Source organism: Pristis pectinata, chromosome 24 (genome assembly GCF_009764475.1).
Source record: "Pristis pectinata isolate sPriPec2 chromosome 24, sPriPec2.1.pri, whole genome shotgun sequence".
In the NCBI taxonomy this organism is placed as follows: domain Eukaryota; kingdom Metazoa; phylum Chordata; class Chondrichthyes; order Rhinopristiformes; family Pristidae; genus Pristis; species Pristis pectinata.
This window is the reverse complement of record NC_067428.1, coordinates 18,172,773-18,199,486: the sequence shown is the minus strand read 5'-3', so window position 1 is coordinate 18,199,486 and position 26,714 is coordinate 18,172,773. Positions and strand designations below refer to the sequence as shown.

Genomic DNA, 26,714 nt, shown 5'->3' with positions numbered 1-26,714 from the left:
TTCTGATTCATCCCAACCTTAGATGGCACACCACTGTCTTGGTGTCTGTTTAATTGTTCATGTTCCCAAACATTCAGACTCAAAAGTAGGTGAGATATCAACTGAGCCATATCTCATCTTCACTTTGTTACCATGCCAGAAGCAACCATGCTATTGTGAATTCTGCTGAATGTCTGGCAAGAACTTTCTAGTTTCTGTAGCACAGAGTTTCCACGCCTAATATTTATTCTGTTTTTCTTCTACGATACAGCAATTTTATTTCTATATGCTTTACAAAGTTAATGGCCTTGCACTGTCCATGTGCAGCCAGCAGTCTGTATGGGCTCTACTAGGTTTGGGAAATGAGAATATAGTTAATAGAACATTGAACAGCACAGGTACAGGCCCTTTGGCCCATGATGTTGTGTCAAACTAATTAAGCTAATGACACCTAATCCCTTCTGCCTGCACATGGTCCATATCCCTCCATTCTCTTCATATTCATTTGTAGTATCTGCCTCTACCACCACCACTGGCAGTGAATTCCAGGCACCCACCACTCTCTGGGGGAAAAAAAATGCCCTGTACATTTCCTTTGAACCTTTAATGATATTAGGGCATTACAGCCCTCAGTAGTTAAGTACATCTCACATTCATTGCCTTCAGTCTTGCTTTTTAGCAGCTTGATGGAAACAGAAGAATTGTTCTTTCCAGTTTACTGTGGGCCTTTGAGATAGAAGTGACTCCTAGAAAATGGTCTGTATTGTGACTTTCTCTAAAGTGAAGCCACATCATCTATGCATCATTCTTGACTCTCAGAAATACCTCAAACTGTTTCACATATCAGTTGTTATTGATTTCCATAATGTAGCAGACATTTTTGCTCCAGCAAAGTCCTGAAACAGCATGGGAAATACTTGTTTGTGGGGGGTGGGGGGGAGTGGGGTATCCATCCAGTTGGTTGTCCACCATCCTGGCAGTCACATAATACAGCAATAATACACCTAAGTAATGTCAATATTGTCTTTCATCAATTAGTCTTCAAGAGATACAGGGGATTTGGGAGGTGAGAATGAAGAGAGCAGTTAATCTGTTTGGGTACCTGTTGGTTAACAAAGAAATGCTTATCATAAAATTGGGAGGACACCCTGATCCCCTTGGTGAAACACACAAACATGCAGGTAGATTTCTGGTTTACTGCATCCTTGTAACATGACTGCATTTCCTCAGCACTGCACTCGAGTGAAAGCCTAGATTCTGCACTCAGTTCCCAAAGCAGAGCATAGAGCCACAACCTTCCAAATGAGAAAAAGAATTGCATTTATGTGCTGTCTTTCATGGCCCTGGGGCTCCCACAGTGCCTTACATCAATGAAGTTGGGGTTGGATGGCCTCAGTGCTGCGCTCTCCTAGTACTGCACTTGGCCTATCAGCCTGGAATTTTCTCTGGAGTAAGATTTGGACCCACTGCCTTCTGGTTCAAAGGCAAGACTGCTGTCCATTGAGCCGCAGTGTCCTGAGGTAGGGTTGCTGATGCCGAGCCAGATAAACAGCAGTTATCTGAATTAAGTTTTTATTTTACATTGATAAACAATAATAGAGGTGTTGAATGTATGGAGATAGTGTGTGAGAATGCAAATTTTGGAAATCTGAAATAAAAACAATCTAGGAACAACATAGCATTTCATCTATACAAGAATAGGGGTTAATGTTTTTGATCTTATCACATACTGACAGACTGCTGTGTGGTTCTAACATTTTCTGAGATTCCACTATCTGCAGTTTTATGATTAAGACCTAACAGATCAAAGAAAAATAACAAAAGTTAGGAGGAGAATATTAACAGCGATGCACTCTTTATGTAAGATTTGGACAATTTGCTTACTCCTGACAACAGCCCTCTAGGAATATTTTCATCAATAAACTGTAGCTGTTCAAGAAGGCAGCTCAACACCATTTTCTGAAGTGAAGTTAATGGGTGGTAATTTCTGATCTTGCCATCAAATCTCTCAAACTGTGCAATAATGTTAAAACATGTATAGATAGTTAATGGATCAAACTGTTTAATAAAACAGTTCAGTGATATAGAGTATTGAGAATGCTGGAGATATGAGCTCCCTGAATAATAGCCTCTTGTTAATTCCTAAATTTAATCAGTTCATCATTGGATGTATCTTGAACTGCCATGACCACAAGCTCTGGAATTCCACCTAAACCTATCTATCTCCTTCTTCCTTTGAAGCAACTCCTTGGCTAAGACAATATCCATGCCTGGACTGACGTGTGGTGTGAATGCTATTTGCCATCTAAGTGCCAGGCAGTGACAATATCCAACATGACAAAATAGAGCTATCGTATCCTGACATTCAGTAATGTCAGTGAATCCCCACTGTCAATCTCTTGGGGGTTACCATTGACCAGAAACTGAACTGGATTCTCCAAATACACAATGTGGTTACAAGAGCAGGTCAGATGCTAGGAATCCTGCAGTGAGTAACCTACTTCCTAACTCCCAAAGCCTGTCCACCATCTACAAGACTCAAGTCAGGAGTGTGATGGAATACTCTTCACTTGCCTGGATGAGTGCAACTTCAACATTCAAGAAGCTCAACACCATACAGTATAAGCAGCCCTCTTGATAGGCAGCCCTTCCACACCCATTCTCTCACTTCACCACTGACACAGTTTGTAATATCTACAGGATGCACTGTAGCAACTTTCCAAGACTCCTTAGCACCTTCCAAACCTCTGCCAGCTAGAAGGACAAGGGCAGCAAAAGTATGGGAACACCACCTGAAAGTTGCCATCCAAGTTGCATGCCATGCTGACTTGGAAATATATTGCCATTCCTTCACTATCACTGGGTCAGAATACTGGAACTCCCTCGCTAACAGCATTGTGGATATACCACACCTCAAGGACTGCACCAATTTGTGAAGACTGCTCATCATCACTACCTCGGGGCCAATTGGGAATGGACAATTAAATGCTGGCCTAGCCTGCAAATCCTACATCCCTTGAATGAATAAAAAAAACCTTTCTGCCAAAAGCCCTGAAATCACCTTGTGTGGTTTACCATCATCTTTCTATTTGGTAGAGCTCCTGTGATGCATCTTGGACAGTTTCTAACATTAAAAACGTTAGATAAATGGAAGTTGTTGTTAAAATATAATGATAGACAGGAAATGTGGAAACTGTGGCCAATCAAGTGGCATCTGCAGAAAGAAACAGATTTAACATTTTGGTTTAATGACCTTTAGGGTGAAATAGAGATCATCAGTGAGATAATGGCACTGAAAGGACAAAATAATTTGTAAATAAGGGTAGGAGAGAAAAAAGACGAGTGGTGCAGAATGATAGGGGCAAGAAAGCTACAGTAGATGAAAGAATAAATTGGAAGAGAAATGCATTGGATCTGCAGTCCCAGTAGGTGAAAAGCAGTCTTGTACTGTGAGCTCTAACCACTCCTGGTGCTCAGCTGTGAATGAAGGCTTTTGGTACCAATGTGTGTATTAGGGGTATAAGGTAGGCCATGTGGTAGAGGTGGTCTCACTTGACAGGCTGTGATATTTGCTGGTTGAACAGAGCCACTGAAGCGGTAAATGCCTGCTTAATATTCAGTCAAGGCTGATGCCTTAGATGGTACTCAAGATTGTTGAGGGTGTGTGTGAAGAAAATAGATTGGAAAAGGAATAGACTACATATTTTGTATGGCTGATTGTACCAAGAAATTAGTGACCTCTGAAAACCAGTTTGACTGCTTGATGGATGGATCAATTTGGCAAATTTTTACCTGTTCGAATAAGCACAAAAATTGAGGTGTGTTCATGCAGTTACCGCCCATCACAAAGTTATGGTGGGCATGTTCAGACAAGTCTCCATCCAAAAATCAGACGAAGTCCACTTATTTGATGGAAACACTTATAGGGCCAGGGTGAGTGAGCAAATGATCAGTCATTTTTGGGACCCGAGCAACCAGCAGCCTGCCTGGAATAAAAGTTCCTTGCCAGCTCCATTAAGCAAGTGCCTGAAAAAAGTTGGTGTTGCAGCCGCCTTCTAGGCCTGACCAGTTCCTCTGCTGTCGGAGACACCTCTCGAATGTAAATAGCATATAGTTCAGCAGATGTTACCAGTAATCTGTGTTTGATGCCTTTGCAGTTTTCAGTTAATCATGTTATGTCTGTTGTCTTCAGTGGTGTGTGTGTCCAATCTGTTTTAGCCTCCTTTACTACCCCATCTCTCCAATCTCACCCTCTTAAATAAATGTTGTGTGACTAGATTCTGGCTCCCAACAGGCCACTTAATTGACAAAAATATGTCTGTACTGCAGCCACATTTTGTTGAAAAGAATTGATGTTGCCAGTCAGCAAGACAGCAAACTCCTGCAGTAAAGGTCCTATAAAATCTGTCCAATTACTTTACAGCTGTTGGTATAAACACATGATGGATTCTGTTTATGCAGAAACTTGCCTGCAGAAAACCAGAGCATCACAAAAATAAATCACATTACAGAAAAGTGATTTTTTTTTTAAATGTTGAAATTCTTTGGTTGAAGTTTTCCATTTGCAGGAAACCTAAAGGAGTATAGAAAGTATAGTGGTAAAATTAAAGAGGACATTAGGAAAGTAAAGAGAGCATGAAAAGATATTGGCAATTAAAGTTTTAAAAAAAAACACGTGTATATTTTATGTACTTAAAGATGAACTCAAAGACCAAGAGTTGGAAGACATGGGTATAGTAAAGGAATACTTTACATGTCTTAAAAGAGCATTGCCATATAAACTTTGTCATGGATATAATCGAGCGGCATGGGCTTGTCGGGCCGGAAGGACCTGTTCAAAGTTTTAAAATCAACAAGAAGATTTGAGATATTAGACGCAATTCATTGAGGAAATATTAAGAGCTTTACGGTTCTGCTTAGCAATTTTTAATTTAAATAAATCAGTCTTGAATAAAGTTCATCATAATCATTGAAAAGTAGGAAATGGGTGGAACTTAAAGGAAATTAGGAAGATCATGTTTTTTTTCAGTCCTCTTAAAACAGGGTGACACAGGACTGAAAGGCTGTCAACTTTGCACATAAAGGGAGAAAATGATGAATGGAATAATTAGAGATCAGGCAGCTTAATGTTAATGTTGAACAAATTAATGGAAAACATTTGACAATGGAAATTATGATTTGGAAAGTGCAGGTTAATCAATGACAGTCTCTATGGATTTGTTAAGGGACAGTCATATCTTGGTTATATTTCTTTGTGATGGTAACAAGTGTGGTCAATGCGGTTAGCACATTTGATGTAGTCTCCATTGATTGTATCAAGACAATTAATGTAATCTCACATCAGGACATAAGGGAAAGTAGCATGTTGCATCCAAAATTGTCTCTACAGAAAGCAAGAAACAATGTTTAGCTGTTTTAATGGCAGGAAGGCAGTTTGCTTTGGAATTCTGCAGGTCTCATTTCTACCTCACATGCTTTTCATGGTATATTATCATCGTTGTAGGCTTGAAAGAAGGAGCTTTCATTAAGAAGTTTGCATGTGAGACAAAAATTGGCCAGGTGGCAGATATTGTGGATGAGAGCTGGTGACAGCAGCAAGTTATCAATGAATTGGTTTGGTGGGCAGAAAAGTGAAGCATGGAATTCAATTCACAGAATTGTAAGGCAGTGGACTTTGAAAAGATGAACAAGACAAGGGAATCCACAATTAGCAGAGGAAACTGACAAGTAGAGGGATCTTATAGTGTGCACATCCATAGATGTCTGTAGGTAGCAGAACAGGTAAATAACGTAGTTAAGGAGGTGTATGGGTTACTTTATTGACTGCATAGAATATAAAAGAAGTTAATAATTTGTGGCACAGATAAGATGGTTGTTAGTTTGAGAAGAATTGCAGAACTTTCTATTCCCCCGCCCCACCCAAATGAGTGATGGGATCTGGAGGTGCCTGAAAGAGTGGTTGGTGTAGAAACTATTGTCACATTTAATATATGGATGAACACTTGATGTGCCATAATATGCAACAGTGTTGACAGAGTTGGAAACTGGGGATAGTTTGAAGCACTTTTTCATCTGGCATGGATCAAATGTTCTGCTAACTGTAAATTTCTTTTATTCTGCAAAGTTGTTGGCTGGTTTCTAATCATCACGGGCCATGTGTATCAAGTTGGAACTGAATCTGTCACAAGATTGCAGAATATGTTGTTCCCAGATCAGAGCTTGATTGTTCGAAGCTGGTCGTTCATGGCATGCTAGATTGGCCAGTGATATTGTCTCTTGCTATCATTTCCCATCTTCTCTCCCAATTCCAGCAAAAAAAATGCTAAGGTCAGGGCTAAGTAGTTTATCACCAGTGATCTGACAGTAGGTTTGAATGTAAATTGATACTTAATTTGGAAGGAATGTAGTTTAACTCATGTGGTATTGTCAAAAGCAGAGCAACCTATTGTCCATTCCTCTATTTCATGGCCTCTCTCTGTGAAGAAGCTCATTTCTATTCTACTTTGCAGCTTCGTTTTTTTTGCCCCTTTCTCTCCACTGTAATGTACTTCCTGCAACAAGCAGATTTCTAATTACTGGGGACGTGTGATATCTGGGATGCCCTTTATTGTTAGGTTTATTTATATCCCTGTTTTTGTTCACTATCATGTTAATTCTGTTATTTTACTTAAAAAAAGATTTTTTTCACACCAGCTCTGTTCTAATTTGGCTGGTTGACTCTCATAAACCATTTAGGCATACTGACATACACCCTGAGAACATCCCAGCAGTATATCAGTACCTTTAGGAGCTTCTTGGGAGAGTGACAGTAATTAGCGTAAATGCCTGAACAATGCCAAGCTGCTCAAATCTGAAATAAAAACAGAAAATGCAGAGTTAACATTTTCAAGCTATTCACCTGCAATATTAACTTGATCTTTCTCTCCATTGACGTTGCCTGACCTGCTGAGTGTTTCCAAATCAGATGGAGTCGTTAACCTGTCTCAGTTTACAGGAAGTCCCTGGTAATATCAGCATCAACAGCTAACAGATTTATCTGTTGTTGTCCCTTGGGATTTGTTAGGATATGTAGGGTGACCTTATGAGTGTGATTTTGTACAGGGGTGTTTTGTGTCATCGTATGCTATATCTGTCCATGAATGTATCAAGTATGATGTTTCCTGGATTGTCAGTTTATGCAGGCCATCCCCACAATCATGTCACTGCTTCCTCCTGCACCAAATGACTCCCAGTAATGTGTCAGTGTATGAAAGTTGTGTATGGATAGCAGGCATGAGCTCTAGAAATCTGTTGTGTAGTAATGGTAGGTACTAATCTGTCACTGTTAAACACTGAGACACTGTATTTGTTGTAGATATGTAATCATATGACATTGGAGTGCAGTACCAGATTGCTTAATATACTAAGACTGGAATTTAATGCTGCTGAGAATGGATCTTAAATTGTATGGCTTTGGGACTTAAGATTTTAGTATTTTCATTGTATAACATGAGTGAGTGGTGAAGTTTGGGTGAATGAATTAAGAACAACAAATAAGAAATATCAGGATTTATGTGATTTTTTTTTAAATTGCCATATGCAAGATAAGGCCAGTAGCAGCATATCTAGGGAGAGTTCAGAAGCATTTGGCACAAGTTCCTACCTCCTGTGTGGTGCCAAAACTTCACACAGTCTACTCCACCCAGCTTAATTTCAGCATTGCAACCTTGAAAGACTATAGACTTGGAAGTAGTGGAATGAGACCTTGGTAAATAATAAAAAAAATTTTGACCTTCCTGCAGACCTCCAGCTTTTTAAACTCCCTCCACACTAATCACTTTGCTCAGTTTGCAGTCTGGTCATAGTGCTCTTTGCATGTCAGTGGTTACCTCAGGGCAGAGCAGAGCTTGCATTTATTAAAGAAAATATGGAGTGTTATTGCAGTCACCTTAGTATACTGCACAACTATAGAGACTTGTCTGGAATAAATATTCTCATTAAGGTTTAGTCTGGACTCGCAGCTGGCATGAGGTCAGTTGTACATATCGTTCTTTTCGCTGAAGTCATTTAAAGAACTTGCTCTTGTCAGATCTTGCTTCACATTTGTTTGTTTATCTCACATCCTTGAAAGATTATCCCAGCATGAATCATGGACTTCATGAAGGAGGTGAGTTACATTTTAAGATGTAACATTTCCTTTCAAGATAAATTCTTGCCTATTCCTTTACATAGATCTTTTCCTTTATGTGCTGAACATGCTGAATCTTGTTCAACCAAGCGTCAGAAGCTACTTTGCTTCACCGTGGCTCTAAATTCAATTGTCCCACCTACTTTCTATGGCCAAGCCTCCATCTTTTATCCTGTTGATCTCTCATGGAGAATCTGACCTATGACTCCTTTGTACAATTGAAGAACCACAAAGTGGAAGTGAGGTTTTTTAACCATTTATTGACATTTATCCTCCACTCAAATAAACAACTTTCATCACATTTACCCAACCATTTGTCCTTTATCCATATTTTCAATCTAATCTTGAATGTTCAGAACATTTCTTCCTTGCCTTCCATTTGTGAATTTCATGGCCGCACTGTGTGTATGTGTCTGTGACATGCATGTAATTTTCTCCTGACTCTTTGAATTCTCACATTTAATGTTCTTCCTGAAGTCTGATGTACTTCATAGAATAGAAATGGAAATGTATGGCACAGGAGGAGGTTGTCATTTATGGCAGTGCTAATCTGGCCATTTCTAGGTTGTGGTACTTTGTGCTCATCCAGGTACTTTATAAATGTAGTGAGGGTTTCTGGCTCCCTTGTAGGCAGTGAGTTCCAGACTCCCACCATGTTTTGAATTAAAATATTTTCTCAACTCCCTCCTGATCTAACGTTTTACTTTAAATCCACATCTACTAATTATTGAACTCCTTGCTGAAGAAATGGATTTATCCTGTTCATCCTGTCGAAGTCCATGATAACTATGTAGTTGGATTAAACCCTGCTTCCCCCCCCCAACCAAAGGGCAGCCATAGCCAATCCATTCTTTAATCAAAGCTTAAGATTCTCCATTGCTGGCCACAGCAATGTACCCTGTCTAATGCTATCTTATCCTTCCTGTAATGTGACTGGACACAGCCCAGATGGGAGCCTAGCTAGTGTTTTATAGTTTCAGCATGATATCTCTGCTGCTGTTGACCCCACAACAACTGCAGATTTTACTTCTATTTATCCTGTCGCTGTCCTTTCTGAATTGTAAACACTTCCATCAGATCTTTCCATGATCTGTATTGTTCAATGGTGGGGGGAGATCTAGGTTTTCTTTCTGTATAGTCTTGCACTATATCACTCAATCTCCTGTGACCTATACGGCAGCACGAAGCCTGGTACTACACAGAGTACTCTGACTAGGAAGTTTTATTTATGGTTTTAAATAGGGTCATTGTTACATAATCAGCTTGAGTTATTAAACTTGTTATCCTTGTCATTTCAACTACCCAAGCTATTCCAAACACTTGCACTTAAGCTGAATGGAAGTAATTTAGGATGATAAATTAGATTGTACCCCAATACAATATTTACGGGGAGTGATAACTTTGCCTGCAGGAGAGCCTCCTTTGGGATTGCACTCTGCATGTTTACATTGAGGGAGTAGCAAGTAATGAGAAGCCCGTCGGAAGTAATCTTGTTGGTTCATGTTTGATTTGGGTAAAAAGTTTAAGTGCTGATACAGTATCAGTCCAGTCCTAAGAAATTAGGAGGTGGTGTTGATGGTGAAGAAGGTTATCAAAGATTACAGACCAGTTAGGGAAATGGACTGAGGAGTGACAAATGGATTTCAGTACAGATAAGTGTGAGGTGATGCATTTTGGAAAGAAAAACCAGAGTAGGACTTGTACTATGAATGGTAAAGCACTAGGGAGTATAATGGAACAGAGGGACCTAGGAGTACAAGTGCATTGTCGTTGAAAGCAGCGTCACAAATAGGGTGGTGAAAAAGGTATTTAGCATGCTGGCCTTCAGTCAGGGCATTGAATATAGGAGCTGGGACATTATGTTGCAGTTGTATACGTATTGGTAAGGCCACACTTGGAATACTGTGTACAGTTTTGGTCACCCTGTTATAAGAAAGACACGGTTGAACTGGAAAAAGCGCAGAAAAAATTTGCGAGGATGTTGCCAAGAATAGAGGGCCTGAGTTATAGGGAGAGGTTGGCCAGGCTAGGTCTTTTTTCCTTGGAGCGTAGATGAATGAGGGGTGATCTTGTAGATGTTTATGAAATCATGAGGGGCTTAGATAGGTGGATGGTAGCAGTCTTTTCCCCAGGGTAGGGGAGTCCAAACCTAGGGGACATAGATTTAGGGTGAGAGGGGAAAGGTTTAAAAGGGACTTGGGGGGGGGGGGGGCGGCGGCAACTTTTTCATGCAGAGGGTGGTGAGTATATGGAACGAACTGCCAGAGGAAGTGGTTGAGGCAGGCACAACCACAACAGTATCATTCCAAGAAGCACTTGGTTAGGTACAATGGGGGGGTTGCTTAGAGGGATATGTGCCGAATACAGGAAATTGGGACTAGATGGGTGAGCACCGTGTGTGGCATGGACTTGTTGGGCTGAAGGGCCTGTATCCATGCTGTATTGCTCTATGACTCTAAACAGCAAAAAAAATCTCCTTCATGTTCTGTTGATGTGTGCCATAGATTCAGATAGACAGGAGCATTCTTCAGGACTTGTCACCTTTTGTGGTTTGCCAAAACCGCTGTTGATGATAAGCATCAAAATACCCCAGCTGTATTACCTCAATGTTTCTTGCATGTGATATTGAGCTTGGAGGAACACTGAGGCAGAGTGGCAATCCAGTACATTTTCCTGCCGGTGCTTGACCTACTGTAATGGTTTAAGAGATCCAGAATCAATGTTGAAGCCTCCCAGCCTACTCCCTCCTGATTATGTCCCACTGTGCCACCATTTTTGTGGGTCTGTCCTGCTAATGATGTGTGGCATGCACAGCAAGGTTGATAATTTGATAATTTAGGAATATAGCTACAACACCACCCCCCCCCCCCCCCCCCCCCCCCCCCCCCGAGGCCTCAAGATGATTACTCGGTGCTCTTCGAGGACACCTCCTACGCCAACGGGTACTCCCTGCCCCTCAACGTCGCCCAGCGCTACGTGGTCGTGTGCAAGGAGACTAAGAAGAAGTGAGCTGGTGGGTGGGAAGAGGTCACGTCATTTGCCACTGGAGCCGTCGGCGAATTCTTTGGACGAATAAAGGTTTTTTTTGTACAACAAAGCAAGAATACTTCCCTTCAGTATTCACCAAGGAAAGGGGTCTTGATGACGCTGAGGACAGGGTTGGTGAGGGTAATGTTCTAGAGCATGTGGATATCAAGAGAGAGGATGTGTTGGAGCTGTTAGAAAATATTAGGACATATAAGTCCCCGGGGCCTGACGGAATATTCCCCAGGCTGCTTCATGAGGCGAGGGAGGAGATTGCTGAACCATTGGTTAGGAGTCCTCGTTGTCCACAGGAATGGTACCAGAGGATTGGAGGGTGGCGAATGTTGTCCCCTTATTCAAAAAAGGTAGTAGGGGTAGTCCAGGGAATTACAGACCAGTGAGCCTTACGTCTGTGGTGGGTAAGCTGTTGGAAAGAATTCTAAGAGATAGGATCTATGAGCATTTAGAGAATCATGCACTGATTAGGGACAGCCAGCATGGCTTTGTGAAGGGAAGATCTTGCCTCACAAGCCTGATAGGGTTCTTTGAGGAGGTGACCAGGAAGATTGATGAGGGTAGTGCAGTAGATGTGGTCGACATGGATTTTAGTAAGGCGTTTGACAAGGTTCTGCGTGGTAGGCTTCTTCAGAAGGTCAGATGCCAAGGGATCTGGGGAAGCTTGGCCGTGTGGATTCAAAATTGGCTAGCCTGTAGAAAGCAGAGGGTTGTGGTGGAGGGAGTGCATTCAGATTGGAGGGCTGTGACTAGTGGTGTCCCGCAGGGATCGGTTCTGGGACCTCTCTGTTTTGTGATATTTATTAATGACTTGGATGAGGGGGTGAAAGGGTGGGTTAGCAAGTTTGCAGATGACACAAAGATCAGTGGTGTTGTGGATAGTGTGGAGGGCTGTTGAAGCTTACAGAGGGATATTGATAGGATGCAGGGCTGGGCTGACAAGTGGCAGATTGAGTTCAATCCAGAGAAGTGTGAGGTGGTGCACTTTGGAAGGACAAACTCCAAGGCAGAGTACAAGGTTAATGGCAGGATTCTGGGGAGTGTGGAGGAGCAGAGGGATCTGGGGGTCCATATCCACAGATCACTGAAAGTTGCCACACAGGTGGATAGGGTAGTTAAGAAAGCTTATGGGATGTTAGCTTTCATGAGTCGTGGGATCGAGTTTAAGAGCCACAAGATAATGATGCAGCTCTACAAAACTGGTCAGACCACCCAGAGTACTGTGTCCAGTTCTGGTTGCCTCATTATAGGAAGGATGTGGAAGCGTTGGAAAGGGTGCAGAGGAGATTTACCAGGATGCTGCCTGGTTTAGAGAGTATTCATTATGAGGAGAGACCAAGGGAGCTTGGGCTTTACTCTTTGGAGAGAAGGAGGATGAGGGGAGACATGATAGAGGTGTACAAAATATTAAGAGGAATAGATAGAGTGGACAGCCAGCGCCTCTTTCCTAGGGCACCAATGCTCAATACAAGAGGGCATGGCTTTAAAGTAATGGGTGGGAAGTTCAAGGGAGATATCAGAGGGAGGTTTTTTACCCAGTTGGTGCATGGAATGCGCTGCCTGGGGCGGTGGTGGAGGCAGGTACATTGGTCAAATTCAAGAGATAGTTAGATAAGCACGTGGAGGAATTTAAAATAGAGGGATATGTGGGAGGAAGGGGTTAGATAGTCTTAGGCGAGGTTTAAAGGTTGGCACAACATTGTGGGCTGAAGGGCCTGTATTGTGCTTTATTGTTCTCTCTCTGTAAGTTATAATTACATGAGTAATTATAGTGTTTGGCTGTTGCTTGACCAGTGTGTGGAACAGCTCTTTTAATTTTAGCTCATGCCCCCAAATGTTAGAGAGGAGAATTTTGCAGGGTTTACTGGGCTAGATGTTCCTTTTTTGAATGTGGTACTTCAGTGAAAACCATTTGTGATGAAGATGTTAGTACCTGGTATTTTTCTAGCAGATTCGTGCAACTTGATGGTTTGCACAACCACTTCAGAAAACAATTAGAAGTCAACCATGCTGGGAATCTGGAATTGCATGTAAATCCTGGTAATAATGAGAGATTCCCTGCCATAAAAACTAATTTGTGTACCAAATGGATTTAATGAAATCCCTTAGCTGTACAGTCAACTTTCTTTATGCTACCTATTGTAGATATATTTTAATTAAAATTAACTTCCTCACATGTAATGGTGAGATTTGAATCTTGGTCTCTAAATTAATGGTCCACCTGATTGGATTACCAGGCCAGTGGTAGAACTGCTATACTCCTGTACTCATAAAATGTTTTTGAATTACTCTCTTATTTTGTGGCTGCTGTAGTTTAGGAAGCTGCCTAGACTACAAGATGGAGAAGAGTTAAGGCTAACATGGAATGAGTTAGATTTATGGAGACACCAGAGACTGCAGATGCTGGATTCTGGAGCAACGCACAAAGCTGGAGGAACTCAGCAGGTCATACAGCATCTATGGAGGGAAATGGACAGTTGACATTTTGGGTCGAGACCCTTCAACTGGACTGAAAGGTAGAGGGGAGATGGCCAACATAAAAGGGTGGAGCGAAGGGAAAGGATGGATCAAGAGCTGGCAGGCGATAGAGGGATCTGGATGGGGGTGAGGGGAGCGGGTGATAGGCAGATGTGGGAGGGGAGAGTGGGAATCGTGCTAGAAGCTGGGAGGTGAAGGGTGGAAGTGACAGGACCAAAGATGATGGTGCCTGATAGGAGAGGAAGGTGGAATATGGAATAGAGGGAGGAAGATGGGGAGGGCAGATGGGAGTCATGGGGGAGGGCAGGAGTGTGTGGTAGATCAGGAGGAGATATTATCCACTGGATCACAGACTCTTTATTGTATTCTGCCTGGGTAGTCTGCCACCTGGTGACATGAACATTGAATTCTCCAACTTCCGGTTACAGCTCCCCCTTTGTCCCTTCTCTCTCCTGATCTACCTAGCTCCCATCACCCTGTCTCTTTCCCCTTCACCCTCTCCATCTGCCAATCACCCACACACTCCTCCCACATCATTCCTTCATTGCCACAGGTTCTAAATCCTCCTTGAACCATTAGTCAGATAGGCTAATGGCAGCTGACCAATAACTTCAAGGCTAATTTAGTGGAAGTTAATAAATGCTTGTAAGTAACACCCCTACTGTGTAAATGGAAAAGAGCAAAATCTGATCCAAGAGCATCTATAGAGGGGGAGGTGAATGGTGAGATTTAGATGGGAAGTCCTGAATTTAGGGTCTCAGGACCTGAAAAGAGAGCCTTCCACTCTGAAGGTGATCAAGAGGCCAGAATTCGGGGTGATTACAGACAGGAGGAAAGAGACCATGAAAACAGGATGAGAGATGAACATTGGGGTGTTGCTTAATCAGTTTAGATCAGCAAGCACAAAAGTGAGTAGTGAACAAAACTGGGTGCAAGTTGGGACTCTGGCTGCCGAATTTTGGATGAATTCACATTTACGAAGTGTGGAAAATGGGAGGCTGACCAGCACTGTTTTAATCTAGAAGAAAGGCAGGCATGGATTTGTATTGTTGGTTCTATAGTGTTGTATCTCAGTGTGCTTTGGTTTCCCTTTGGGTGTCAAGGCTTCTGATGAACAGCCTGTTCTGTTGATAATGTGAATTCGAGCGAGACAGTTTGCAAAATTTAAACCTGTTTCTCGGGAATTAAAACCCCATTTGTATTCTATGTAGTTTACCAACTTAGAAAAGTTTAGATTCCCCCATCTCCCCACACCAACTCCAGTCTAGCACATCTCAACATTAGATATCTCACTAATCAATTGAGCATGAAGGACGGAGTCAGAGTGTAGATATTACGAGGGGGTTGTAGATTATGTTCAAGTAAGCAGTCTGCTATGGTTTGCCTTTACACAGAGCACATAATGCTTCTTTTTAAGTTAGTTCATACCAGAACCAATAAACCAAGACAGATCCTAGACCTCTAATTTCATTCCTGAGCTGTTTTCAATGAGTGCTTGACCTGACCCTCCAACAGTCATTGGAGGCAGTCGAAAAGTGACTCTGCTGCAACACATTTGGGCAATAATTGTCTGCCTTGCCAGCAAAACCCACACCACAAGTGTTGAAATGGTGTTCCCATTTTAGGATATTTGATGCTTTGTTTGACACTGAATACTAGAATAATTAGCTGCATGTATCTCTGACAGCATTACCAGAGCAATGAACTGACTTGTGTATGTATCAATCACCTTTCCTGCCACGTCCATTTGGTTTAAGTATTTCTAACTTTAGAAGGTGCTAAGTTTCCTGGTGCTAGAAAATAAGACAAATACTTTTTCTCTCAAGACTTTTTTCAATAACCTCTTTTAAAAAAAATTAAGTAGTGTAAATATTTAACTTGAAATTCACATATACCAGAGCATGTCATTGGAGATCTGTAGGTAATGTCCTATTAACAGAGAATTGGTTTGTAAAAGTATTAGGATAGCATGAAAAGATGTAACTGTTTTATTTAAATAATACTAGTATTGCTCATGAAGACTTAGTATAATATCCAAGACACTGCTCATTTGAGTATTAGCATTATTTTTATCACTGCATTGGGCTGTCAACATATGTTTTGAGCTCAAGTAGTCACCAGGGCTTGAATTCACAGCCTTCTAATGCTTTGTCACAAACCTATCCAACTGAGCAGATACGTAAGCAATGAGCAGAATCCCTTGTAACCACGTTCTGTCTCATCCTGTTGGTAGATTCTGAACGCACAGACCAACCATGGCACAACTGTAATAAAAACAATGAATTCAAGTTTGTTGATGCAATGTTAGGCTATTACATTTCCCATGCTACCTTAATTCTTACCAAGCCATTTATTTTTAAGATGGCCATATTTGCAAAGTTCAATGGAAATGGGCCTGCAGCATTTTCTGATGGTCGGAGCTTGGGCAGATTAAGCAAAACTCTTGTGTTGAGGAAGCTGGGAATACAATTTCTATGAGGAGACCAAGCTGACAACACCACTGATTTAATTGCTTCGACATTACTGTATTTTAGTCTTGGTGATGCTTGGTATTTTCAGATCTAAGATTCGTTAAAGTTTTGGACCACAGTGTATCAGCAGTAAACCATCTAATTGAAAGCCAACATCAATTAGCTTTATACAGATTCAAAATGTACAAGTTTTTATTTTCCTCAGATGAAGAAGGAAATCATATACATCTCATCCTCCCTATCCCTTAACATTCTCTGAATTGCCTCTGAAATACAGTCATTATTTTGTGTGAAATGAAGCCATAGATAACTGGCACACAAAATCCCATAATAAGTGAAATGAATTACCTGTCTATCAGTATTTGAAAGATGAATTTTGGTCAGGTGACTGAGAAAGGAAGCTTCTCTTTAAATTATATCTCAAGGTCTCTTGCCTTTACCCTAGCAGGTGTGCCAGACCCTCATCTTATTCGAAAGACAGTACCTTCAATAATGTTGCACTTATTCCATCGTGTACTGGGTTGTCAGCCGAGATTATTTGCTGGAGCAGTACTTAAGTATGTAACTGAACAGACAATTGGTATCATTGCAGAAAAGTTAATACAATAATTTTATTTTTGATGCTTTCCAGAGCCCAGTGTATGCTTTATTACAAATGTTGTTCTTAGATAACACGATTGGGATTTCATTATGTCTCCTTGGAGATGAAGTTCAATCTTTATGACAATGCTCAGGCTCTTTTTTTTGGAGTCAGCTGGAATTGGTTATAGTGAAATCCAGGGTTAGAAGTCATCAACAGTCCCTTTATACAGATTCAAAATGTACAAGTTTTTATTTTCCTCAGATGAAGTAGGAAATCATATACATCTCATCCTCCCTATCCCTTAACATTCTCTGAATTGCCTCTGAAGTACAGTCATTATTTTGTGTGAAATGAAGCCATAGATAACTGGCACACAAAATCCCATAATAAGTGAAATGAATTACCTGTCTATCAGTATTTGAAAGATTTCCTAATAAACAATATCACTAGCCAGAGATGTTTCCACATCTGCTTTCAAGAGGTGGTATATTCAATGTAGCTGCACCATTAATATTGCTCAAAGATTTAATTCTTAGTGTCTTTGATCTTTGTGTAATATCAATCTGTTGAAAATTTACAATCAAGCACCAGCTGCACATTTTTTGATAAGGATGTGCTGTCTAATTTCTGCTTTGCCTGTAACTTGTGCATAATATGTGGATCAATCAAGGTCATGGTTGCTTGGTGCATTTATCTGTTGCTCCTTGCTGCAGTTTAAATGAAGAATCCAGATGTGTGCTGATATGTTAATAGAGCATTATTGTCTTATTGCTTGTGTAAAATTATCTTCCATTTTTAAAATTCATCCATTTGATGGCTATATACTACGTGGAAGAGCTGTTGTGGGTGTAAAAGGTCAGGAAGGAGCCTGGTTTCATCCAGCCAGTATTGCAGACATAGTGGGGTAACAAGTGGGGTTAAAATAGGTGGTGATTATCCAGTGACTGATGGACAGTTCAGTATATGCTATAATGGAAGGATAAACCTCAGCTGTGATTCTCACTCTCTGCCTGCTTTAAAATTGCTTGTGACTCTTACCATTTGGGCCTCCCTCATGGTGATGTCAGAGACCTCTCCCTGACCCAGGAGACAGTCCATTCCAGCTTGATTTTGAACTGTTTTAATGGTTTATTGTTTTTATTTAAAGATGCTGTTTTACTCATCATGTCAATAAAGGCCACTGGAGATGGTCATTTCAAATCAATGTCATTACATCAGGTGATTGAAAGTGGGAAGGTCATTGGCCTGAAATGTTAACTGTTTCTCTCTCCATTAATAGTGACTGACCTGATGAGAATTTCAGCATCTTCTGTTTTTATTTCATTTCTTTTGATAGTTGTGTATTTCTTTGCAGACTGTGCTGTGAATGTACACAAAAACTGCAGGAATCTTCTAGCTGAATGCAGTACTTCCAAGAGCAAGGTGAGTGTTTCCCCTGTGTTTTGAGCAGATGGTGTTTATCTTGTTTTTATGATGTATTTAGTTCTTGAATTATTTAATAATTTCTTTCTTTTGGGGAGGGAAATTCTTTGTTGAATTGGTTTCAAGGTCAAGCGTGGTATTGGGAGATTAAAATAGTGTGCAGTAGCAGACTGACTGATCGATTGTTCAGATAGACAAATTCACATACCCAGGGTGATGTTGTGATTGAGAAGGCAGCCTGGCTCGGTGCAGAACAAATGCAGGCCCTATGTGACAACTAGCAAGAAGCTGGAGTACTCTCAAGTTGGACAATTAGCAGGAGGTTTACCACTGTCCTCTGCAGGTTGTCAGCATGCTTTAGTTCATGTTGTGCACAGATTGCATCATTACTTGATGCACTGTTGTTCTTTCCCTAAGCCTTGAAATTATGGAGCTCTTCTTTTCCTCCATCTTCCTCCATTATGATCTCTGCCTTCCAACCCTCCCTCCCTCTCTCTGATCCTGCCTTCCTGGGTTTCTCTCCTTGGTTTCGTTCCCTCTGAACTCTACGTGCTTTTCAAATCTAAGACTTATGCTGCCTCTTGATTTTATTGCAGCTTCACCTTATTGCTTCTCATCTTTGGTTTGTGCACTGTGGACCTTGGCCACAAGTCAATGTAAAATTAGTGCCAGTGCTCCATAAGGAAAGTCTTATTAATGCAAATAACGTTCTAGGATATATTGTTTGTTTCTTTCCTTTCACTTGCTCCTGCTGCAATCAATGACCAGCGCCCCAGCACAATATTTTGACTGACCCATGCCCGTCAGTACTGAATGTTATCCAGTGGTGGGTCTGTATTCTATCACTTGAAAGAATGAAGATAGAGTTGATTAAATTTCTGGCATCACTTTCATTGAAATCCTAATATATGTATATGCTCTATTACGAAAATTGAAGTAGGCATGAATGCAGCTGTATTTCACAAAGGTGAGGTGAGAGTGACTGTCCTTGACATCAAGGCAGTATTTTACCAAGTGTGGCATCAATGAACCCTGGTAACCACATGGGATTATTCCCCCATGTGCTTTGATTTCCTCCCACATCCCAAAGACAAGCAGTCTGTAGGTTAATTGCCCACTGTAAATAGTGTAGGTGAGTGGTAAAGTTGATGGGATCATGGAGAGAATAGATGTGGGTTGCACCATATGACAACACTGAACCCTGGTAACCACATGGGATTACTCCCCCATGTGCTTTGATTTCCTCCCACATCCCAAAGACAAGCAGTCTGTAGGTTAATTGTCTGCTGTAAATAGTGTAGGTGAGTGGTAAAGTTGATGGGAACATGGAGAGAATAGATATGGGTTGCACCATATGACAACTAATCAGCAAATGAAGCAGTCTGTCTGCGTGCAGCAAGTCCCAGAGAATATTCTGGCCTGGAAGAGTGCAGCTCCAACAAAACTCGAACTCAACAGCATTCGGGACGGAGGAGCCTGCTTTGGATGGCATACACTAAATCTTCATTCCCTTCATTGCTGGCACAGTGGCTGCAATGTGTGCCATCTACAAAGAATTTGGCTACTCTGACAGCATTACCCAAACTTGTCATCTCTAGCACCAAAGAGGGCAAGGGAACACCAGCTGCATGTTCCCTTAAAAGTTGCACATCAGCCAGATTTGGAAATGGGTCTAACTGTTGGAATTCCCCACCCAGCAGCACTGTTGGAAAACCTTAAAGGGGACTGCAGCAGTTCAGGAAGTCTGCTCACCACCGCTTTCACAAAGGCAGTTGGGGATCGACAATAAATGCTGGCCACACTAGCGACACAGATCATTAAAAAATGAATAATTTGAAAAGAAAGCTCAAGTTCCAACTTCAGTTTCCGTTTATAGTGGCAGAAATTCATTTATGTAGTAATGTTTCAGAAAAAGATTTGTGCATTAATTGTCTACTTCCTGTGTCTTTTCTGTCTAATCTTTTTGTGAAATACTTTACAGGAAGGCACACTTCTATAAAATAAGGCTGATGTCCTATTGTTCAATTCCCATCAGTTTCAGAAATGGGGTTTGTTATGGTGTTTTCTGTTCCAGTTTGCATTTAGGGGGGGGGGGGGTAGATAAATCCAAATTGGACTATGCTTGCTCTCGGTGACATTGTGAATGTCAGTTAAGTCCAGGCTTTGAAAGTTGGAACACTCCCAACACAGTGCTTGTCTGACCTCCATTGCTCTGAAATGAGTTAAACTGAACCTGCAGTTTAGTGACCACACATATCCCTAGGACATGTTGCAAGAGTGTTACTGTCCTTAACAGGGCTGTTTTCTCCCCCGCCCCCCCCCCCCCCCCCCCCCCCCGCTGTAACAATAATATAAATTGGCGGGCAGTGGACGAATAGTTACAGTTGGTTTCCTCCAGTTCTACTACTTCATTGGGATTGCCAGGATTGGCACTGATCACAGCACTGTAATTCAATTGTAGCATGAGCTCGGTGTGCCACAGCAGTGACAGACTTTTGGTTATGCCTTGCAAGTCAAGTTGAATGATGAATGCCAGTGTTAAAGACATACTTACTTCAAGAAAATCATCGAATTAGCATAATGATTCCATAATTCAGATTTGCTGTAAATGCTTGAAAATATATCAAGACTGCCCCAGAGCTGCAGAAGTGGCTCAGAAAACAGTCCATTTATTTATATGCACTTAAGTACTTTGATTACAGTCATAATCTAATCCTCCCCCTTCTCCCTTTCAATTTAAATCACTTAGTGTATTTAAATACATGGATAAATATACACATCCACGGGGACACACACAGCTGGTGCTTTAGATTTAAGTCTGTTAATGTTGAGAAGATTAACAGTTCAGCATTGTGCTGAAAGAGTGAGTGGTTTCCACGGTGCAATAGAGGTTCCCACCCAACTCGAGCCAAATCAGCTGGATCAGTTTTGGTATCCTCATCAACATAGCAATAGTCACTTCCAAATCAGACTCTGCTGTGGGTTTAGTGTGAAGTTAAGCTCCCAGTTATGTAGTTTGTCCCTCATCTCCACTTACAGCAGTGTGATATCATTCTGTTCCAGCACCAGCCTTGAAGTCTAGCAGCTCGTGCAGACTTCGGGTGTGACTTTTTTTGTTGAGGACTCACTAAAATTGGCAGGAAGTGGTGATTTTAATCCCCTTGGTCGTACATGAGCTCACTTGAGAGGGTGGTGGCTATCTGGAGAGGCTCTCTGAAGAGGAAGTAGTTTAGGTGTCTTCAGGTCAATTGAACAAGTATTTTACAGAGAAATGTATCATAATTTATAGCTGCCAGAAGAGCAGCAAAGTTTTAAAATATATTATGAAGCTGACCTATACTGGTGTTTGATTCCACAGTGGAGTGGTGGGTGTAAAGAAAGTCCGGAGTTACTCCTATTATTGAACAGACTTACCAAATTAGCAAGGTCTGGGTTGTTCCACTCTGGTGTGCATCACATCGTCAGCATTTCCCACTATTGAACTGCACAATTGCAAGATCTGTGGGTGATTTTCTCTCTCTCTCTCTCTCTGCCTTCCTTGCTTAGACCAAAAGGCATTTAAACAATCTGTAGCAATCCAAACTCTTGCTCTGTTTGAGATTAACAACCTCAAGTACAGACCTGGAGTTATAGTTAAGATGTTTATCACAAAGTTGGTGCCTTTGCTTGTAGACAGTGTCCAGTGTATAGACAGCTGTGTATATATTATAAACTACAGTTCTTCAGGATAAGATAACACTTGGGTGCGCACACCAACTGTAAAGTACTTTTCTAGATTTACTTGCCCTGTGTTCCTGGTGACATGATATTATAGACTTGTGAACTCATTGAAATGATTTGCAATGAAGTGTTTTCTGAGGAAAGGGTCCATCAATCTTTCCATTGATAATTTAGCCATAACAGTTTATAACATAGAAGGAGGCCAATTGACACAGTGCTAATGCCAGCTGTATATACAGGAACCAAAGCCTCAGGTGTCCGAGGACCAGGCGCAGCACTACCGGGGTGGCCCGGAGCCGAAGCCCGAGGGTGCTGGCCACTCCTTGTACCAGTGAGGAGTCCTTATCTTTCCTGTCTGAGTAATCCAAAAGTAATCTAGCTCTCCTTGTACTTGTGTTTTTTCAGGTTCAGATATTTGCTTTAAAAGATGCAGTGATCTCTCCCTCAACTGTTGCCAGAAGCAAAGCATTCCATGCTTCCACTTCGCAATTCTGCAAGAATACTTTAAGTTAATGACCTTTCATCCCTAACAACAGAAAGCAGTCTTTTTCATTATTCACTCTATTAAAACCCTTCGTGCTTTTAAAAAATGTGATCATATTTTCAAACTACCCTGTGAGGAACAGACCTCTTGTCCCCTGTAAATATTGACACACACCCCAAGTAAATGTTGTTATACTTCAGGGCAATATTGACATACTTCCAGAGATCCCAAGGACACTCATGGAGATTTTTGGTAAATATTGATTAATGTCCATAAACCCACATAATAACTTTTAAAACCATGGGCCATTTTCCTGCAAAAAAAAATGTTCTTACAAAGAACATTTACTAATCTGCATTATCATGATGATAATTTAGAATAGTTGACAAATACACTAATCTATTGACCCAAGAGTCTTAGAACCCAGTGTGAATATTAACATTTCGTGTAACCTTGTTTTTGCAGCTAAGGGATTCCCAGCAGAAACGTACAGGAAGTCCACAGAGCACAACCCAACAAGGTGAGTTCCTCACAAAAGCAAAATAATAGGGATGCTAGAAATCCCTAGGGATGAAATGGAAACGAATTGCGGGAAATATCCTACAGGCAGGGCAACGCTTTTAAAGATAGAGTGCTGATGTTTCAGGACAGTGACCTGATGTTCTGATAAGAGCTCTTTTCTCTGTTTCACTATTAATTCTTTCTGTTTATAATCATATTTGGGCCTTTTTGTTGATGTAATGAAGTATATGGTTTTTAACCTCAGTTCTTCTTACATCTCAGTAGCATGCTAGGTAGATAAAGTTCAGTGTCCCATCACAACAGTCCTTTAACCAGCATGGATAACTTCCATGCTCTATCTGTACCTTTCCTACATGGCCACACTTCTCTCTAGCACTTTTTTTTTGTTCAAAAACAGAGACTGAAGGAAATCTCCCAGAAATTCTTCTTTAACATCAAAGGGAATCGGACAAGTCCCAGTCTACACATCTATAGTGCTTAGCCACTTGCTATATGCAGTTACATTGGTCACCCTCAGGAACTAGACATCAGCATTCACTACATGCAGGCAACTTATTCTGCAGGGCATGGGCTCTTAGACATAGTAATCATGGGATTTAATCCAGGCAACAATCATGCTACCTCGAATCTGCCCACTTGATAGTCTTAGCCAGTCAAAGCAAGTTTAGTCCTTTCATAAATCATATTTTTTGAATCTATTTTTTCTAGAGTAAAATGCTCCAGAACTCCCATGTCCATTCTGGTAACTGAAGACCGTTAATTTAATTATCAAATCAATTACTTCTCTAGGATCCCTCAGCATAAAAACCATACGAAACAGCTTGTTTTGCTGTTAATAAACTAGAAGTACACCCTGAACCTCAATTTCACTATAACCTTGTGGTACTGGTCATGACTTGTGTGTTTCCACTCCATGGCTTTAACATTGTGGTGGGTGAAGAAGTACACTGGATAAATTCCTAGACTGGTAATCCAGAAGTGTAGATTGAGCTCAAAACTAGCGAGGAAACAAATACAATTAGTTAACTACTGGAATAAGAAGCCTTTGTCAGTAATGATGACAAAATCAGTGATTGTCACTGGTTCATTCATGTCCTTAAGGAAATGAAATGTTCATCCTTCCCCAGCCTGGCTGATGTGTGGCTTCAGCCCCACACTAATGTAGTTGATGCTTAACTCAGCAATGGCTGGACAACTGAATTCAAAGTTATGGATGGGAATCTTATTCCAGTAGAAAATTAACTAAATTGACTATACCAGAAACATCTTGTGTTTCTTGAATGAATTTCTTTTAAATATATGCTTAGTTACCCAAACAGTGTGTTACTCTACATTTATCCATATTAAAAGCCAGACCAGGTATATTCTCCATTTCAGCTTGCCATCTGTTTCTGCTTACAATCTATTGTTCTTGTTTAATGTCCTTGCATCAGGACAAATCTTAGTATCATGCATGAGATCTAGGTCAGTTCCTCTGACAAATTTGACCAGTTCATTTTTTAAATTATTCATTTTGGCATCTGGGTGTTGCTAGTAAGATCAGCATTTATTGCTTGTCTTACTTGCTCTGAAAAGATGATGGTAAATGCCATACTGAAATGTCAGTTCTTATCGTGAAGGTGTTCCTGCAGTTCCATTGAGTAGGAATTCCAGAATTTAGACCCATTGACAATGAAGGGACTTCAAAATGCCTCCAAATCAGCATGGTGTGAGACTTGAAGGACAGCCTTCAGTTGATGTTCTTGTCTGACTGCTGCCTTTGTCCTCTTTGGTGATAGATATAACTGGTTCAGGAGGTGCTGCCAGGATAGCCTAGGGAAGTGCACTTTTTGGTTGGTACACACTGTACCACAGTGTGCCAGTGGTGGAGTTTAAGGTAATGGACAGAGTTCTAATCAAGTGGGTTGCCTCGTTCTGCATATTGTCAAGTTTCCTCAGTGCTGAATTTGGACTTATCCAAGTGGAAAGTTTCATCACACTCCTGATTCCAAGACCCAAGTCTTGTTGGCTTTGGGGCATCGATGAATGAGTCGCTCACCACAGGTTTCCTGTCCTTATAGCCACAGTATTTATGTCACTGATCCAGTTGAGTTTCTGGTCAATGGTGGGCTTCAGGATATTGATGGTAGAGGATTTGACAATGGAAAGGTATTGAATGTTAAGGGTAAGTGGTTGGGTAAGTAGTTAGTTTCTCTCTTGTTTGAGGTGGTTATTGCCTGGCACTTTAACGGTGCAAATTGTACCTACCAATTTTTTGAAGTTGTCTCTGTCTCACTCAATTAGTGATTTTACAAGGCACCAGACATTGCTCTGTGAGAAGAGAGTAGTGTAGTCTAGTGTATAGTCCAAAATAAACTAAGCCAAGAATGACCTCTAGCTCTCTTCACCATCCACCCACCCAATACACTTCTGTGTCCACACTAAAATAGAACTACATTTTTTTGTTTACTGATGTCTGACCTGCCCTATTGTGATACAAACTCACAGACATGAGTTGTCACCTTGTAATTCATCCAAGCAATCCATCCTCATAAGTGAATAGAAATAAAGGACTTGTATTTATATAGCACTTTTCGTGTCCCTTTCTAGACATATCAAAGTATATTACAGCAAATGAAGTGATTTGCTGTTGCAATGTAGCAAATACTGGAACCAATTTGAGCACAAAGTCTTAGAGACTATGATAATGACTGGATGAGCTTTCCTTTAATGATCGTGGAAGGATGAATTTTAGCCAGGAAATTTCCTGGCCAAGATGGATGAAATTCATTTTGTATGCTGCAAGCTCCATGTGGCTGGAGACGCTTGGAGAACCATGGTTTATTTAGTCATTGCTCTACTCACGCTACAAGTGAGCTGTTGGCTAAGTGTTAGTATATACTCTTGAATCTGGACAGTGACATAATTTACACTTGGAGGAATGGAAACTCAGAACAAAATCTTAATGGTAAGGAGGTAACTTGGAGATGAGAATATTTCATTTTGTAAATGCTTGTACCTGCACTTGTGTTTTACATGTTATACAGCAGTTCGCAGAAATAGGTTTTAAAATCTATAACGTGTACAAAAAAAATTCTATGAATGCAAGAGCTCCTTATTTGGACATTATTCTGAGTTCAGGTCTGCAACTGCATACTTCTATCACTAGATGGAGTTTTGGTCCCTGGACCACTGATTGTTACTTGGTGTCTGGAAGCAAAAATCATTCCACCCTGACTCTCCCAAGGAACTGCCATGGAGAGATGTGAGAATGGTCTTCCAATTTAAATATGCCAGTAGTTTATAAATTTTGAAGTACACTATTTTAGAGGATGTCCATGAGGTGGACTAATTTGTAAGGAGGGTATCTTTGTTGTCATCGTCAGGGAATGTTTCATATATTTTGTATTTTCGTATATTTCCTTTACTATGTCAGAGGCCATTCAGTGCAATCCCATCAATCCAGTTTCCTCTACATATTTCACTAACCTATTCTCTCATTTAACCCATTAACTCCCCCCACTGATTCTCCTGCCAACCACCTACATAAGGGGTAATTTACAGTAACCAATTAACCTAACGTACAGCATGTCTTTGAGATGTGGGACAAAACTAGAGCACCTGGAGGAAACCCACATTATCAAGGAGAATATACAAACTCCACATGGACAGCAGTAGAAAGCAGAATTGAACTTGGGTTGCTGGAACTGTGAGACAGTTAAGCACCTGTAATGCCACTGCACTGCTCATAGTCAATAGTTCACTGGATTTGAAGTGATTTAGTAATCTAATCCTACACCCACAGATCCACCTGCAGAAATTGCTGTGGTCTCCATGAGGAGAGTTTCCCATTGGCTATGATTCCTGAGT

The 26,714-nt window shown here is 41.0% G+C and overlaps 1 protein-coding gene across 1 annotated transcript in view; it reads left to right on the top strand.

Annotated features, from left to right (window-relative positions):
- The window catches only part of arhgef18b (rho/rac guanine nucleotide exchange factor (GEF) 18b), a 175,249-nt gene that overhangs the window by 115,510 nt on the left and 33,025 nt on the right, over positions 1–26,714 (top strand). Inside the window, 2 exon segments of the mRNA XM_052038289.1 lie at positions 18,072–18,139; positions 22,809–22,863. Of these exon segments, the coding sequence (XP_051894249.1) occupies positions 18,072–18,139; positions 22,809–22,863 (123 nt within the window).